This window comes from Pongo pygmaeus, chromosome 6, assembly GCF_028885625.2.
Source record: "Pongo pygmaeus isolate AG05252 chromosome 6, NHGRI_mPonPyg2-v2.0_pri, whole genome shotgun sequence".
NCBI classification, from domain to species: domain Eukaryota; kingdom Metazoa; phylum Chordata; class Mammalia; order Primates; family Hominidae; genus Pongo; species Pongo pygmaeus.
The window spans coordinates 41,889,178-41,906,551 of record NC_072379.2 but is presented as its reverse complement, the minus strand read 5'-3'; the positions used below and the strand labels follow the sequence as shown (position 1 = coordinate 41,906,551).

General features: G+C 51.4%; 1 protein-coding gene across 6 annotated transcripts in view; it reads left to right on the top strand.

The window, feature by feature from the left end:
• The window catches only part of OGDH (oxoglutarate dehydrogenase), a 481,583-nt gene extending 465,202 nt beyond the window's left edge, over positions 1–16,381 (top strand). For all 6 annotated transcript variants that reach the window (XM_063667354.1, XM_054494721.2, XM_054494718.2 and 3 more), the window contains 13 exons: positions 1,432–1,611; positions 2,031–2,183; positions 3,643–3,745; positions 4,047–4,175; positions 4,528–4,678; positions 4,976–5,103; positions 5,211–5,389; positions 5,802–5,873; positions 7,737–7,865; positions 9,129–9,201; positions 14,533–14,696; positions 14,890–15,044; positions 15,187–16,381. In XM_063667354.1, the coding sequence (XP_063523424.1) occupies positions 1,432–1,611; positions 2,031–2,183; positions 3,643–3,745; positions 4,047–4,175; positions 4,528–4,678; positions 4,976–5,103; positions 5,211–5,389; positions 5,802–5,873; positions 7,737–7,865; positions 9,129–9,201; positions 14,533–14,696; positions 14,890–15,044; positions 15,187–15,307 (1,737 nt within the window). In that variant the 3' untranslated portion in view covers positions 15,308–16,381. The remainder of the gene's footprint in view (positions 1–1,431; positions 1,612–2,030; positions 2,184–3,642; positions 3,746–4,046; positions 4,176–4,527; positions 4,679–4,975; positions 5,104–5,210; positions 5,390–5,801; positions 5,874–7,736; positions 7,866–9,128; positions 9,202–14,532; positions 14,697–14,889; positions 15,045–15,186) is intronic.
• The last annotated feature ends 993 nt before the right edge of the window (positions 16,382–17,374 follow it).

Below are 17,374 nucleotides of genomic sequence, written 5' to 3'. Positions count from 1 at the left end.
AAACTGCAAAGTTACCAACAAGCCTCAGAAGATACTATATGCTGTTTACGGACATATGAAATACAAATAGCAACTTGTGGCAGTGTCCTTCTCTGATTTAAGGGTAAGGAGACCTGCGGGCTTGAGCCTCTGTGACAGAAACATTTTGGTCCACTAACAAATATGGCGAAACTGTTGAGATTCGTTCATGTTAGGTGAAGGCGTTAAGGGTGAGCAGTGTGGTATTACCATGCTTTGTGTTTGAAATATATCATAAGATAAAAATTTAAATGCAGATCATAAAATTATGAATATATCATTAAATTTTGGTACATCTAACTGGTAGGGAATGTTATGAAGCCTTTAAATTTTCTTTTCTGGCTGGGTACTGTGGCTCACACCTGTAATCCCAGCATTTTGGGAGGCCGAGGCAGAAGGATCACTTGAGCCCCAAAGTTCAAGACCAGCCCAGGCAACATGGCAAGACCCCATCTCTACAAAAAAAATTTAAAAATTAGCTGGGCCTGGTGGTGCACACCTATAACACCAGCTACACAGAAGGCTGGCATGAGAGGTGAGCTATGATTGCACCACTGCACTCCAGTCTGGTTGACAGACCATGACTCTCTCTTTGAAAAAAAAAACAAAAAAAAATTCTTGCTGGGCATGGTGGCTCACTCCTGTAATCCCAGCACTTTGGGACGCTGAAGCGGGTGGATCACAAGGTCAGGAGTTCGAGACCAGCCTGACCAACATGGTGAAACCCCGTCTCTACTAAAAATACAAAAATTAGCCAGGCATGGTGGCGTGTGCCTGTATTCCCAGCTACTGGGGAGGCTGAGGCAGGAGAATCGCTTGAACCCGGGAGGTGGAAGTTGCAGTGAGCTGAGATCACGCCATTGCACTCTGCTTGGGCAACAGAGTGAGACTTCGTCTCAAAAAAAAAAAATTCTTAGGCTGGGCACAGCGCCTCACTCCTATAATAACACTTTGGGAAGCCGAGACAGGAGGATTACTTAGGCCCAGGAGTTTGAGGCCAGCCTGGGCAACATGGTGAGACCCTATCTCTACAAAAAATAAAAAGAATTAATCAAAATAATAGAAATAATAAGATCCCAAATTTAAATATTTATTTACGTATATATGCATACAAAGAAAATAATCTGGAAAGGAAAACATCAGAATATTTACCCCATAGCCTGTGGAATTATAGGTAACTTAATTTAATTTTTTATACTATGTCTTTTAAATTCTCTATGTTAAATATATATGGATTTTGTTATCAGAATAGGAAAAAACAAAGGAAAAGAAGAAGTGTAAACAGCCATTTTGGGGCACGTACTCAGAGTAGCCAGGTGGCAAGTGCACGCCATGCCCGGCCTCAGCCCCGCCCTCTGGTCCCTGTGCCGGCTATGCCAGGTGCCGTCTTGCTAGGCTACATGTTCCTTGCAGATCGGCTTCACCACCGACCCTCGGATGGCCCGCTCCTCCCCCTACCCCACTGATGTGGCCCGAGTGGTGAATGCCCCCATTTTCCACGTGAACTCAGATGACCCCGAGGCTGTCATGTACGTGTGCAAAGTGGCGGCTGAGTGGAGGAGCACCTTCCACAAGGACGTGGTCGTCGATTTGGTGAGTGACTCTGGGGACAGCACGTCCTGGGCGGAGCATCTGACCCACCCCTCTTGCCCTCAGCACCACTGTGTCCCAAGGAGAGGAGCTTGTCTAGATGAGTCACCTCAGAGCTCTCTACTGCCAGGCCTCCTGCTGGTTCCTTTGAGCTCCAAATAGTTCAGGCCTGTAAGCACCAAGGAATGCTTCCCAGGCAGGAGCTGTGGTGGTGAGGAGGGCCACTCCTCATTGATAGAGCAGCTCTACTGTGTGAAGGAGAGATACACAGAATCCTAATTCTAGAGAAGGTAAACTCCAGGGCAGGCATGAGGAATGAAGAACGTGGCCATCACCTAGGAGAGATGGGGCAGGTGCCTGAACAGCACTTCTTCCCAAGGGGCCAGCCCTTGTCTCTGACATCCTCTCACTGCTCTGAGCAGGTGTGTTACCGGCGCAACGGCCACAATGAGATGGATGAGCCCATGTTCACGCAGCCGCTCATGTACAAGCAGATCCGCAAGCAGAAGCCTGTGTTACAGAAGTACGCCGAGCTGCTGGTGTCGCAGGGTGTGGTCAACCAGCCTGAGTATGAGGTATGTCCCTGCAGCTCTATCCCAGTGTGCCTTTCCAGGGCCAGGGATGACTAGAAAAGGTGGGCCACAGAGCCAGTTCTCACTTTTGCCATTTATGAGGATACACGTGAGAGGATGTGAAATATTTACAACTACAGCATTTCAATGCATAACTTTTTGGAGAATCTGGGCCACTGAGATGCTTTGTAAAGGAAGTGGGCCTTAAACAGTGTTTTGGGGAAGGGAAGGGGATGTTTTCAGGTTGAGGTAGTAGCGGCCCAGTAGGTTTTCTCAGATTTCACAAATTGTGCATGGTTGAGAGGTAGGTGGTGGATCCAGCTTGGTAAGGGGCCTGTTGTAATCTGGATAGTAAGTGCTGGTTGGTTGTGAGTGGGAAGGCAAGCAGCTGCCCTAGAGAGAGAGAGAGTGGGTGTCAGGAGCTATATCTGAGCATGGGAACAGGACAGATCCCAGATCAGAACAACCTGATAGCCTGCAGCCTATGCTGGAGACAGAGCTTTGTGCTGGGAACCATGAGAACTGAACCAGTTTTTTTTTTTTTTTTGAGACGGAGTCTAGCTCTGTCACCCAGGCTGGAGTGCCGTGGCGTGATCTCAGCTCACTGCAACCTCCACCTCCTTAGTTCAAGCAGTTTTCATGTCTCAGCGTCCCAAGTACCTGGGATTACAGGTGTGAGCCACCACGCCTAGCTAATTTTTGTATTTTTAGTAGAAACAGGGTTTCCCCATGTTGGCCAGGCTGGTCTCGAACTCCTGACCTCAAGTGATCTGCCTGTCTTGGCCTCCCAAAGTACTGGGATTATAGGCATGAGCCACTGCGCCTGGCCTGGACCAGTTCTTAAGAAAAAATGTGGTGGGCTGGGCATGGTGGCTCACACCTGTAATTGCAGCACTTTGGGAGACTGAGGCAGGTGGATCATGAGGTCAAGAGATCGAGACCATCCTGGCCAACATGGGGAAACCCCGTCTTTACTAAAAATACAAAAATTTGCTGGGCGTGGTGGCACACACTTGTAGTCCCAGCTACTCGGGTGGCTGAGGCAGGAGAATTCGCTTGAACCCGGGAGGCGGAAGTTGCAGTGAGGCAAGATCACGCCATTGCACTCCAGCCTGGTGACAGAGCAAGACTCCGTCTCAAAAAAAAAAAAAAAAAAGTGGTGAAGGGTTAGGGGTTCAAACTCCGAGCAGAATCTCTACCCAGCAAATGTGAGGAAGAAACTTTTGGGAGTGAAAAGAATAAAATCTTAGAAAGGTGTTATGCCTGTTGAGAAGGAGCAGGCCCAGAGGCTGAGATGTTTCACGTCCACGAAGTGTGAGAGTATGGGTGGGCGTGCATGGGAGTTGTGCCGGGGGTATGGTTGGGCTTGCGTGGTGGCCATCAGAAAGTGTGGGGGTACAGGTGGGCGTGTGCAGTAGTCATGCCCTGTGCCAGTCACACTGTGTTGTGCCCAACCCTCCAGGAGGAAATTTCCAAGTATGATAAGATCTGTGAGGAAGCTTTTGCCAGATCTAAAGATGAGAAGATCTTGCACATTAAGCACTGGCTGGACTCTCCCTGGCCTGGTGAGTGAAGAAACAGTGCCACAAATAAGCTCCTTTGAGGATCTGATGTAACGAGGCATCCTCTTCCCAGAAAAAATTCATGCTTTGCACTTTGTACTCACAGTGCACAGTTGTGTGCACCATTTCAGCAAAGCCCCCTGCAGACCCTGGACCCAGACCCCTGCATTAATGTTTTCTGGGGAACACAGTGTGAGCTACATCGTCTCTCACCCTGCTTCTCCCCAAAATCACGTGTCTGCCATGGTGTGGTCCCTGGAAAAGTAGAGCAGATGTCATGCCTCAGTTGTTCTTCCTCTCCTAGGCTTCTTCACCCTGGACGGGCAGCCCAGGAGCATGTCCTGCCCCTCCACGGGTCTGACGGAGGATATTCTGACACACATCGGGAATGTGGCTAGTTCTGTGCCTGTGGAAAACTTTACTATTCATGGAGGTAACATACTCTGTGCTGACCTGTGGAAATGTTGGGGCCCAGGCCAGGGGTGACAACTGTCTAGGACTGTGACCTTGGCCCCCATCAGGTGTCCTACAGAGACTCCCTTCCTGCCCTGCTCAAGGCCTCTGGGGTGGTTGGATGGAGCCACCTCTCCCACTCCCTGCCCTTAGCACGATCCTACACTTCCTCAGTGGTAAAGGAGAGACTGAGGTCACAGCTTTTCCAGCAAGTCAGAAAACCAGAAACTATGAGTAAAGAAGGCTCCGCTCTTGCCATGGGCACGCTGAGAAGCAAGGCAGGCATGTGCAGGCAGGGCCTGCAGCAGCTGGTGAGAGCTGTGTCTCTGCAGGGTTGAGCCGGATCTTGAAGACTCGTGGGGAAATGGTGAAGAACCGGACTGTGGACTGGGCTCTAGCGGAGTACATGGCGTTTGGCTCGCTCCTGAAGGAGGGCATCCACATCCGGCTGAGCGGCCAGGACGTGGAGCGGGGCACATTCAGGTAACGTTCTGGGCAGTTTCGTTTGCCCTCCAAAGAGTAGAAGATGGAAAGGGAGGGGTTCTGGTGTTTCTTTTCCAGAAGACGGTTACTGAGTCCCATTGCTCTCAGGCTGAAAACCTCTGTCCCTCATTTGCTGTGGGTGCTTCTGTTAAGACCTGGGTGGGGCCGACCCTGCAGCTGCCTGGCCAGAAGTCCAGGTCACAGAGCATGGCATCTGCTGTTGCTTCGTGTGGGTCCCCAGCATATTTGCTTGTCAAGTCAGAGCTCCTAATTATTACCTCTGTTGTCCTGCCTCAGCCACCGCCACCATGTGCTCCACGACCAGAATGTGGACAAGAGAACCTGCATCCCCATGAACCATCTCTGGCCCAATCAGGCCCCCTATACTGTGTGCAACAGCTCACTGTCTGAGTACGGCGTGCTGGGTGAGTGCCTGGAGCCACGCCACCAGGGCCTCTCACCCACCCACCCCCGCTGGGCCTACTGGCTGGTGTCCTGGACATGGTTTTCTCCTTCCTTTGTTCGCTTGTAGGCTTTGAGCTGGGCTTCGCCATGGCCAGTCCTAATGCCCTGGTCCTCTGGGAAGCCCAATTTGGTGACTTCCACAACACGGCCCAGTGTATCATCGACCAGTTCATCTGCCCGGGACAAGCCAAGTGGGTGCGGCAGAATGGCATCGTGTTGCTGCTGCCCCATGGCATGGAGGGCATGGTGAGCCTCTGGCCCTTCCCTGCCAGACCTAGGACTTGGGAAGGGCCTGTGTAGGACCCTGACCCCAAAGACTGGCACGAGAGCCAGCGGCTCACACCAGCCTACTAAGGGCTCTGCTGGTGCTTCCCGTCCATCTCAGATGGGATGTCACTTCAGAAAGCCAGAGTAGCCCATCTGGATGTGGCTAGCGTTTCCTGTCCCTGCTGGTGCAGACTCCCTAGATGCATAGGCGTCCAAGTGTGGAAATGATGAGCCAAGTGCTTTGTTGGTGGGAAGGGGAAGGAACTGAACCCTGCCATCAAGAAAAAAGATAACCAGAAATGAGCTAGTTGGTTAAGGAGGAGGAACAGCAGATGCGGCAAATGTCAGTACACAAGAGCTCCTAAACTGTAACTTGCATGTCTGGTTCCAGGGTCCAGAACATTCCTCCGCCCGCCCAGAGCGGTTCTTGCAGATGTGCAATGATGACCCAGATGTCCTGCCAGTGAGTAATACAGGCCCTGTCAGCCCAGCCATTCTCGGGGTGTCTGGTGGGAAACCTGGGGAAGAACAATCTGTCTGGTCATCCTGAAGTGGCAGACCGTGCCTCTGTCCCTTTCTCCATCCTGGGGAGCTCACGTGAGTGGACAGATGTGTCCCCATGCCTCTGGGCGCCCTGGGATGAGAGACTTCCTCAGAGCACAGAGGAAGGTGCAGGGATTGCCTCTATTGGCTTCCTGCTGTTGCTGCAAGCACAGAAACACCATGTGAGCTCCTCAGCAAGGGCTCCTGCGGGATGCTTCCAGACCCTGATTCAGGTCTGGAAGCACTGAGGAGGAGAGAACTTTGGGGTGATTCCAGTGAAACTTTAAGAACTCAAAGAACCAGCCTGGGCAACATGGTGAGACCCCGTCTCTACAAAAATTTTAAAAATTAGCTGGGCGTGATGGTGCACGCCTGCAGTCCCAGCTACTTGGGAGGCTGAGGTGGGAGGATTGCTTGAGCTTGGGAGGTCAAGGCTGCAATGAGCCAAGATCGTGCCACTGCACTCCAACCTGGGTGACAGAGCAATACCCTGTCTTAAAAAAAAAAAAGAACTGTGCCGGGTGTGGTGGCTCAAGCCTGAAATCCCAGCACTTTGGGAGGCCCAGGCAGGCGGATCATGAGGTCAGGAGTTTGATACCAGCCTGGCCAATATGGTGAAACCCTGTCTTTACTAAAAGTACAAAAATTAGCTGGGCATGGTGGCGCCCACCTGTAATCCCAGCTACTCTGAGGCTGAGGCAGGAGAATTGCTTGAACCCAGGAAGCAGAAGTTGCAGTGAGCCAAGATCGTGCCGCTGCACTCCAGCCTGGGCAGCTCCGTCTCACAAAAAAAGAACTGGCCAGGCACAGTGGCTCACACCTGTAAGCTCAACACTTTGGGAGGCCCAGACAGGTGGATCACGAGGCCAGGAGTTCCAGACCACCCTGGCCAATATAGTGAAACCCCATCTCTACTAAAAATACAAAAATTATTCAGGCGTGGTGGTGGGCACCTGTAGTCCCAACTACTCAGGAGGCTGAGGCAGAGAATCGCTTGAACCCGGGAGGTGGAGGTTGCAATGAGCCAAGATTGTGCCACTGCACTCCAGCCTAGGCGACAGAGGGAGACTCCATCTCAAAAAAAAAAAAAAACTCAAAGAAAATGATTAGGAGTCAGTGTCTAAGGAAAATTGGTTTTAGGTAGAACTTGTGTCTCTTAAAGTGGTATCTGTTTCATGCTGGGCAATAGCTTTCAGAGAAATAGTACGGATTGAGTGGGACTGAGGCTCTCCTCCAGGGTATGAGGCTGGCCGAAGGAGCTTGCTGGACTCACTTGTTAGTGTCAGCTTGTGTCTCCTGGTGAGTCAGTGTGTTAGGCCATTCTTGTATTGCTATAAAGAAAAACCTGAGACTGGGTAATTTATAAATAAAAGTTTAATTGGCTCACAGTTCTGTAGGCTGTACAGGAAGCATGATGCTGGCATCTGTTCAGCTTTTGGGGAGGCCTCAGGAAGCTTACAATCATGACAGAAGATGAAGTGGGAGAGCAGGCATGTCACATGGCCAGAGCAGGAGTACAAGAGTGGGGGAGAGGTGCCACACACTTTCAACAACCAGATCTCGTGTGAACTCAGAGTGAGAGCTCACTCATCACCAAGGGGATGGCCCAAGCTCTAATCCTAACACCTCCCACCAGGCCCCACCTCCAGCAGTGGGAGATTACAATTCAACATGAGATTTGGGCAGGGACAAATATCCAAACTAGATCACCTGAGGGCCCCCAGATGCCCCAGAAGACTCAGTGCTGCATCCTGGCCTCTGGCCATTTCCTTCCTTGCTGCAGGACCTTAAAGAAGCCAACTTCGACATCAATCAGCTGTATGACTGCAATTGGGTTGTTGTCAACTGCTCCACTCCTGGCAACTTCTTCCACGTGCTACGACGCCAGATCCTGCTGCCCTTCCGGAAGCCGGTGAGTGGCAGGGCCTCCCTTGCTCAAACGAGGCCTGGCCCTGCCCTGTTGGTGCAGGGAAGGGCTCCTCAGAGAGCCTCTTGCTTGGGGTTAGCTAGGTGGGCACCTGCAGGGGTAGTGTGAACAGGACATGGTGTCAGGGAGCCTGGCCCCTCCTCCTCACTGCTGCCATGAGGGAACTACGTGTTCTGTGTGTCCTCTTCCCCGACTGGGCCCCTGCATACTGCTGAGCATCACATGCGGAGCAATCACATAGGCTGCAGGCCCCAGCCCGGTGGGGAGGACGGGTGTTTGAACAGGTGGTCATAGGGGGTGTGCTGAGCTCTGGAAGAGAGGTGAGCCCTGGCAGAGGCCAAGGGAGTGCAGGGTCCCCTGGGAGCGGCTCCTGAGCTGGGTGTTGAAGGGTGAGTAGAAGTTGAGTGGAGGGATACATTGGAGAAGTGATTCATAAGAAGGAAGGAGGCCGAGCGAGGTGGCTCATGCCTGTAATCCCAGCACTTTGTGAGGCCAAGGCAGGTGGATCATGAGGTCAGGAGATCGAGACCATCCTGGCTAGCACAGTGAAACCCCGTCTCTACTAAAAAAAATACAAAAAATGTAGCCGGGCATGACAGCGGGCACTTGCAGTCCCAGCTACTCAGGAGGCTGAGGCAGGAGAATGGCGTGAACCCGGGAGGCGGAGCTGGCAGTGAGCCGAGATCGCACCACTGCACTCCAGCCTGGGCAACAGAGCGAGACTCCATCTCAAAAAAAAAAAAAGGAAGGAGTGTGGGGGACAGCGAGGGAGTGCCCTGCTGCCCTGGGATGCTACAGGGGTGGGAGTATGGGGCGGAGGCTTGCAGCTCGGAGTGTCCCCAGCAGTCCAAGGGCCCACAGGGCAGGACAGCTCTGGTGCTTCTTGGTGCTGGGCCATGTCACAGCCTTACATGGGCTTTGGGTGCATTTGCTCTGTGACTGCCAAGGAGAGGGTCAGAGCTCTTTCCTAGGTACAGAGAAGCAGGGAGGGGAGTATTGGGAGTCCGAGCAGGCTGGGATGGGCCCTGCCAGGAGTGGATACCCAGCTAGGGGAGGTGAACAGCAGGGAAATTGTTCATCTTTCCTTTTCCCTCCTTCTCTGCCTCTTCTGACCTGAGGCTCCTGTTGAGTGGGAGGGCAGGTGTGTTTCATGGCCTGAAGGTCAAGGCTTGGGTAGCCTTGCTTTTGACCTTCTTTCTGGAATCTTCAGAATCTGATCCTTCACGAGCCTATTGTTCTGTATTTCAGTTAATTATCTTCACCCCCAAATCCCTGTTGCGCCACCCCGAGGCCAGATCCAGCTTTGATGAGATGCTTCCAGGTGGGTGTGAGGGAGATGGGCATTTCCTTGGGGGAAGCTATGTTTGGGGCTTCTTTGCTGCTGCTCTTTTACAGCTCGTGGGGCTGACATTTGTGATTCTCACTGGCTCTTGCCGGATTTTTGGTTGTAAAGACCCGTGATACATGGCTGGGCACAGTGGCTCACGCCTGTAATCCTAGCACTTCGGGAGGCCAAGGCAGGCAGATCATCTGAGGTCAGGAGTTCGAGGGCAGATCACCTGAGGTTGGGAGTTCGAGACTAGCATGACCAACATGGAGAAACGCCATCTCCACTAAAAATACAAAATTAGCCGGGCGTAGTGCCACATGTCTGTAATCCCACCTACTCAGGAGGCTGAGGCAGGAGAATTGCTTGAACCCAGGAGGTGGACGTTGCAGTGAGCTGCAATCATGCCATTCATTGCACTGCAGCCTGGGCAATAAGAGCAAAACTCCGGCACAAAAAAAAAAAAAAAAAAAAAAAAAGACCCATGATACCAGATGAGGAAGGTCACAGCTTACATTCAGGTTGGTCAAATGACATGTCTTAACATGCAGCCCAGGAGCTGTTGCCTCTCACCTGCAAATGCCCCCAAGGACTCCACTAGAGGCAATTAAGTATGTCCAAGATTGAGGGTTAGTGCTGCTGCCTGCGGCCTCCTTCAGCAAGTGAGTGGCAGCTCACCACTGGCTCGGAGGCCCAGCCCGAAAGCAAGCCCTTCAGGACAGAGAAAAAAACACTGGACGGCAGGTCCTGCCAAGTCACATGCCAGCTGCACTTGTGTGAAGAGAGACCCATAACATTGAGATTTCTATAGGGACAGTGGAGTGCAGGATGCTGACACAGCCTTTACCACCCACCAGGGGTCACCAGGCCAGGAAGCCTGCATCCCACCAGTCACCAAAGCCCCTTTAGTCTTCAATCAAGGCGAGCCCCTTGTTTTTTGGGGTTTTTTTTTTCCCAATCTTTTTTTATTTTTTATTTTTATTTATTTATTTATTTTTCAGACGGAGTCTCGCTCTGTCGCTCAGGCTGGAGTGTGGTGGCACAATCTCGACTCACTGCAAGCTCTGCCTCCCGGGTTCACGCCACTCTCCCACCTCAGCCTCCCAAGTAGCTGGGACTACAGGCGCCCACCACCACGCCCGGCTAATTTTGTTTTTGTATTTTTAGTAGAGACGAGGTTTCACCGTGTTAGCCAGGATGGTCTCAATCTCCTGACCTCATGATCCACCCATCTTGGCCTCTCAAAGTGCTGGGATTACAAGTGTGAGCCACCATGCCCAGCCCCCAGTCTTTTTTTATTATGGTAAAATACACAACATAAAATTTACCATTTTGACCATTTTTAAGTATCCAGTTCAGTGTGTTACTGCCTCTATAAATTTGACTACTCTAAGGAACTCATAAGTGAAATCATATAGTCTTTGTCCCTTGGGACTGGCTTGTTTCATTTAGCATAATGTCTGCGAGGTCCATCCATGTTGTGTAGCATGTGTCAGAATTTCTTTTTTTTTTAAGACTGAATAGCCAGGTGTGGTGGCTCATGCCTATAATCCCAGCACTTCGGGAGTTCGAGGCAGTTGGATCACTTGAGGTCACAAGTTTGAGACCAGCCTGGCCAACAGGGTGAAACCCCGTCTCTATTAAAAATACAAAAATTAGCAGGGTGTGGTGGTTCACGCCCCGCTCGCTACTCTGGAGGCTAAGGCAGGAGAATTGCTTGAACCCGGGAGGTGGAGGTTGCAGTGAGCCGAGATTGCACCACTGCACTACAGCCTGGGCAACAGAGTAGGACTCCATCTCAAAACAAAACAAAAAAAGACTGAATAGGCCGGGCCCAGTGGCTCACGCTTGTAATCTCAGCACTTTGGGAGGCTGAGGCAGGTCGATCACTTGAGGTCACGAATTTGAGACCAGCTTGACCAATATGATGAAACCCTGTCTCTGCGAAAAATACAAAAATTAGCTGGGCATGGTGGCGTGCACCCGTAATCCCAGCTACTCAGGATGCTGAGGCAGGAGAATTGCTTGAACCTGGGAGGCAGAGGTTGCAGTGAGCCAAGATTGCGCCACTGCATTCCAGCCTGGGTGACAGAGAGAGACTCCGTCTCAAAAAAGTAAATAAATAAATAGCCAGGAGTGGTGGCGCATGCCTGTAATCCCAGCTACTCGGGAGGCTGAGGCAGGAGAATCACTTGAACACGGGAGGCAGAGGTTGTGGTGAGCCGAGATCGCGCCATTGCACTCCAGCCTGGGCAACAAGAGCAAAACTCCGTCTCAAAAAAAAGATCGAATAATACTCCATTATATGTGTATGCCACATTTTGCTCATCCATTCATCTGTCGATGGACACTTGGGTTGCTTCCATGTTTCAGCTATTGTGATTAGAGGAGCTGCTATGAACATTGGTGTACAAAGATTTCTTTGAGTCCTGCTTTCAATTCTTTTGAATATGTACTCAGAAGTGGAATTGCTGGACCATATGGTAATTCTATTTTTAGTTTTTTGAGGAACTGCCAAACTTTCCACAGTGGCTGCATTTTACATCCCACCAACAGTATATGAGGATCCCATCTCTACATCCTCATCAGCACCTACTATTTTCTGGTTTTTTCATAGTAGCCATCTTAATGGGTGTGAGATGATATTTCATTGTGGCTTTGATTTATATTTCTGTAATGATTAAGTGATGTTGAGCATCTTTTCATATGCTTATTGGCCACTTGTGTATCTTCCTTGGAGAACTGTCTATTAAAATCCTTTTTTTTTTTAATTTAATTTTTTTTAAGAGACAGGATCTCACTATGTTGCCCAGGCTAGTCTTGAACTCCTGGGCTCAAGGAATCCTACTTTGGCCTCAAAGTATTGAGATTACAGACATGAGCCACGGCACCCAGCCTATTCAAATTATTTGCCCATTTTTGAATCTGGTTGCTTGTTTTTGAGTCTTAAGAGTTCTCTGTATATTCTAGATATTAATTCCTTATCAGAAATATAATTTGCAAATATTTTCTCCCGTTCTATGGGTTGTTCTTTTATTCTGTTGTTAGTATCCTTGGTTTTGGTTTTGGGTTTTTTTTTTGGTTTTTTTTTTCCGAGATGGAGTCTTACTCTGTTACCCAGGCTGGAGTGCATTGGTACAATCTCAGCTCACTGCAACCTCTGCCTCCCGGGTTCAAGTGATTCTCCTGCCTCAGCCTCCCAAGTAGCTGGGATTACAGGCACACGCCACCATGCCTAGCTAATTTTTGTATTTTTAGTATAGACAGGGTTCCACCATGTTGGCCAGGCTGGTCTTGAACTCCTGACCTCAGGTGATCTGCCCACCACGGCCTCCGAAAGTGCTGGGATTACAGGCGTGAGCCACCGCACCTGGCCTGTTGTTAGTATCTTTTGATGTACAAAAGTTTTTAATTTTCATGAAGTCAGATTTGTCTGTTTTTTCTTCAGTTGCCTGTGACTTTGGTGTCATATCTAAGAAATCATTACCAAATTCAGTGTTGTGAAACTTTTGCCCTATGTTTTCTTCTGAGTTTTATAGTTTTTGCTCTTATGGTTAGATCTTTAACCACTTTGAGCTAATTTTTTTGTTTTGTTTTTTATTTTTTGTTTGTGTTTTTTTTTGAGACAGAGTCTCACTCTGTCGTCCAGGCTGATGCAATCATAGCTCACTGCAGCCTCATTTCCTGGGCTCAAGTGATCCTCCTACTTCGGCCTCCCAGAGTACTGGGATTACATGTGTGAGCCACTGTGCCCAGACTTTTATTCTTTTTGTATCATAAATGGAATTGTTGGCCTAATTTCCTTTTCTTACTGTTCATTGTTAGTGTATAGAAACACAACTGGTTTTGGTTACGTGTATATGATGCGTAGTGCTTAAGTCAGGGTATTAGGGTGTCCATCACCCGAGTATGATACATGTTTGTTAAACTTACTCCTTTATCAAACATTGAACTTAATTCCTTCTATCTAACTGTATGTTTGTACCATTCAACCCACTTTTCTATATTTTTTTGAGATAGATTCTTACCCTGTCACCCAGGTTGGAGTGCAGAGGCGTGGTCATCATGGTTCACTGTAACCTCTGCCTCCCAGACTAGAGTGATTCTCCCACCAAAGCCTCCCAAGTAGCTGGGAACACAAGGTGTGCACCACCGTGCCTGGCTAATTTTTGTACTTTTGTAGAGACGGAGTATCACCATGTTGCTCAGGCTGGTCTCGAACTCCTGAGCTCAAGGGATCCTCCTGCCTCAGCCTCCCAAAGTGCTGGCCAACCCACTGTTCTCTATCTGAATATTTTCTCTGATTGCGTTGAAAGTTTTTATATTTGTAAAATTCTGAGCAGCAGAAACGGAGTAAACATGGGTTTTTTTAAATATAATTTTTATATATATATATTTTTTTTTGAGATGGAATTTCACTCTTGTTGCCCAGGCTGGAGTGTAATGGCTCATTCTTGGCTCACCACCTCCGCCTCCCGGGTTCAAGGAATTCTCCTGCCTCAGCCCCCCGAGTAGCTGGGATTACAGGCATGCGCCACCATGCCTGGCTAATTTTGTATTTCTAGTAAAGACACCATGTTGGTCAGTCTGGTCTCAAACTCCTGACCTCAGGTGATCCGCCTGCCTTCAGCCTCCCAAAGTGCTGGGATTTACAGGCATGAGCCATGCGCTCGGCTGGGAATTTTTTTTTTTTTTTTTTTTTGTGGAGATGGAGTCTTGCTCTGTTGCCCAGGCTGTAGTGCATGATCTCGGCTCACTGCAGCCTCTGCCTCCTGGGCCCAACCAATTCTTCCACCTCAGCCTCCCAAGTAGCTGTGACCACAGGCGCACCCCACCACACCTGGCTAATTTTTTGTATTTTTTTAGTAGAGACGGGGTTTCACCATGTTGCCCAGGCTGGTCTCGAACTCGTGAACTCAGGCAATCCGCCCGCCTCGGCTTCCCAAAGTGCTAGGATTGCAGGCGTGAGCCACCGCACCCAGCCAGGATGTTTTAATATACTCTTGTCCCCGAAGTCTGAGCCAAGCTGTTTTGAAGGCTAGCCTGGTGTTACTTGATACCCAGAGCTGGCCATGTCTGCTGTGTATTTGTTACACATAACATGCTTTTCAAAGTGCGCCTGGTCTGAGCAAATACAGGGCATCAGAGGCTGGTGAAGGGGAGGCATCTCTAACCCTTGAAAGCTGCGTGTCCTGGCAGCAGTCCCTGGCACAGCCCTGGCTCCAGAAGCCCTCTGCTCACACACAGCAGAAGTGAGATGGGCCCAGGAGAGCTCTCAGCCACATCCCTGAGAGAACCAGCCTAGCCATAGGAACTCTCTTGTAGGAACCCACTTCCAGCGGGTGATCCCAGAAGATGGCCCTGCAGCTCAGAACCCAGAGAATGTCAAAAGGCTTCTCTTCTGCACCGGCAAAGTGTATTATGACCTCACCCGGGAGCGCAAAGCACGCGACATGGTGGGGCAGGTGGCCATCACAAGGATTGAGCAGGTGAGGGCAGGTGGTGCCATCAGGGTGTCCCCCCAGCAGGGGTCAGGGCTCTGGTGCCTTCACAGAACAGCCTTGCCTGGGGTGTGGCCCTCAGGTTCCTGACCTTCCCTGCTCGGAACACCAGTTTCCCTTTGCTGGATCTTGCCTGCCCTCTGAGTTTCCTCTTTTTGATCTGACCCCTGCTGTCTCCTAGCTGTCGCCATTTCCCTTTGACCTCCTGCTGAAGGAGGTGCAGAAGTACCCCAGTGCTGAGCTGGCCTGGTGCCAGGAGGAGCACAAGAACCAAGGCTACTATGACTACGTGAAGCCAAGACTTCGGACCACCATCAGCCGTGCCAAGCCCGTCTGGTAAGGCCTCAGTCCCTGCCAGGAAGGCTGTGGGACCCTCCCCTCAGGCCAGTAGGCAGTTAGCCAGGCACATGCAGCAGAGGGATGGGCTGGGCCAACTCAGTGGCCCCTGCCCTCACTGCCCCCTCCCTCCATCTCTCAGGTATGCCGGCCGGGACCCAGCGGCTGCTCCAGCCACCGGCAACAAGAAGACCCACCTGACAGAGCTGCAGCGCCTCCTGGACACGGCCTTCGACCTGGACATCTTCAAGAACTTCTCGTAGATGCTGCCTAGGGTTGCTTGGGCCACTGCCCTCTCCACACCCATGACTGCCCCTTGCTTCTCAACTAAAGAATAGTGCCTCAGCGCTGCCCACACCACTGCCCTCCTCGCTGTGCCACCACCCCTCCCTCTGCTCTCGTAGGAGTTAGGCTGTCGTCCCCCTCCAGTGCTTGGCTGCCCCACAGGCCACACGCTGCCCAGGCTCTGCTGACTTCTGAGCAGTTTTCCAGGAGGCCGGGGGGAGCGGGAGGAGGAAAGGTAGCCCCCGAGGGATGTCCTTGGGGAGGGGTCGGCTCTGGCCACAACCCTCCCCACCAGTCTCACCCACTAGGGTAGGGACTGAGCCTTGTGTGGCTTCCTAGTGTGCTGGCAACCCCTGTCACCCAGCAAGGCACAGGCTCCTGTATTTGAGACTAGGATAGCTTCATCTTGAGCCTGAGCCTTAGAATCTGTAGAGGAGCCTGGAGTCAGATCTAGCCATGGCTGGCAGAGGTTTCTAGGGTGGGCCCCAGCTGTGGCGTGAACTGAGGATGACCTGGGGCAGCTGGCAGGAGAGAGCCTTGGCCTGACCTGGCACGGAAAGGGCAGCTTCGGGCTCTGCAGTGTCCATTATCTGCTGTTCCTTCGAGGGTTCCAGGCTGTGTTTGGGGCCCAAGCATGCCCCACCCACCCCGCCTGGGCCCAGGCAGCACCTGGAGCCCACAGAGTCTGTGTGTAGCCAGGAAGCCCCGCTCAGGTCGCCACCGCCGGGGCACTGGCTGCTGTATCTTGGTCCTGTTAACCCTCCACCTCCACCCACGTCCTCCCTTGGCCTCCCTCCTCACCCCAACCACTCTTTCTTTCTCCTTTTAACCCAATGGAGACTCTGATGCATCATTTTCTTGGCTGTGCCAAAGCAGGTCAGAAGAGGGAGAGGAGGGGCTGGGGGTGAGGGGCCAGCTGCCCCTCATTTATCACTCTGACCTTCACAGGGACAGATCTGATTTATTTATTTTGGTTAAAAAAAAAAAAAAAAAAGGAACAGAAACAACTTTGCATTGCATTGGCTTGACCCATAAACTAAGTTATATCCGTGGGCGTGTCTGCTGTGTCTTTCTGTCTGTTCTGCCTTCTCCGCTGAGGGGATGGGGCTGGGCCAGTCCCCTCCTAACCCGCCTGGGAAGCAGCCCCCTCCTCACTCCTCATTGGACAGGGGGAGTGATGACCACTACCTACAGGCCCTCGCAGGCAAAGCCGTCATTGTGAACATGGCAGAGATGGCCTGGGCTGCCGGGCTGTTTGGGTGCAGTCCTGTTTCTGAGCTTTCCCTGCTCTGGGTCCTTCCCCTGGCTCCACCTTGAAAAAGTACTCTGCACTCTGTGCCTCTCCGTTTGAGGCAGCGTGCCTGCGGGTTCACCCTAACCACACGTTTGTTAATTAGTGCTCCCCAGAGCCCAAGCAACGATCCCAACCTGGAGATGGGGCCTCTCACCAGCACACACCTGGGTCCCCTCTGGCCAAGAGCTTCATCCCATAACAAGCCAGGTATTGGCTTCCTGAGCACTCAACCAATCTCACCCCTGAGGAAGAGCTTAAGTGGGGTCAAGCCTCTGACCCACCACCCTGTTCTCTAGGGAGCACCTGCCTGGGTCCCTTGATTTGTCCTGTTGTCGCTTTGCAGCATGGCCCAAGGTTCTTCTGATGGAAGCATGACCACCAGCCAGTGCCAAGTGGAGTGGGTCCTGGGGTGGGCGTGAAGAGCTGCTGCCACCACTCCCAGAGCTGTAGACAGGTGCTCCTGCGTGCGTCTGCTGATGACCAGTGCCACCTCCCTGTGCCTCACCACTTACCCAAAATCCTGTCCAGGCTGGGTGGCTCACGCTTGTAATCTCAGTACTATGGGAGGCCAAGGCAGGAGGATCGCTTCAGGCCAGGAGATCAAGACCAGCCTGGGCAACATACCCTATCTCTGCAAAAAATTTAAACATCAGCAGGGTGTGATGGCGCATACCTGTAGTCCCAGCTACTCAGGAGGCTGAGGTGGGAGGATCACTCAAGCCTGGGAGGTCAAGGCTGCAGGGAGCTGTGG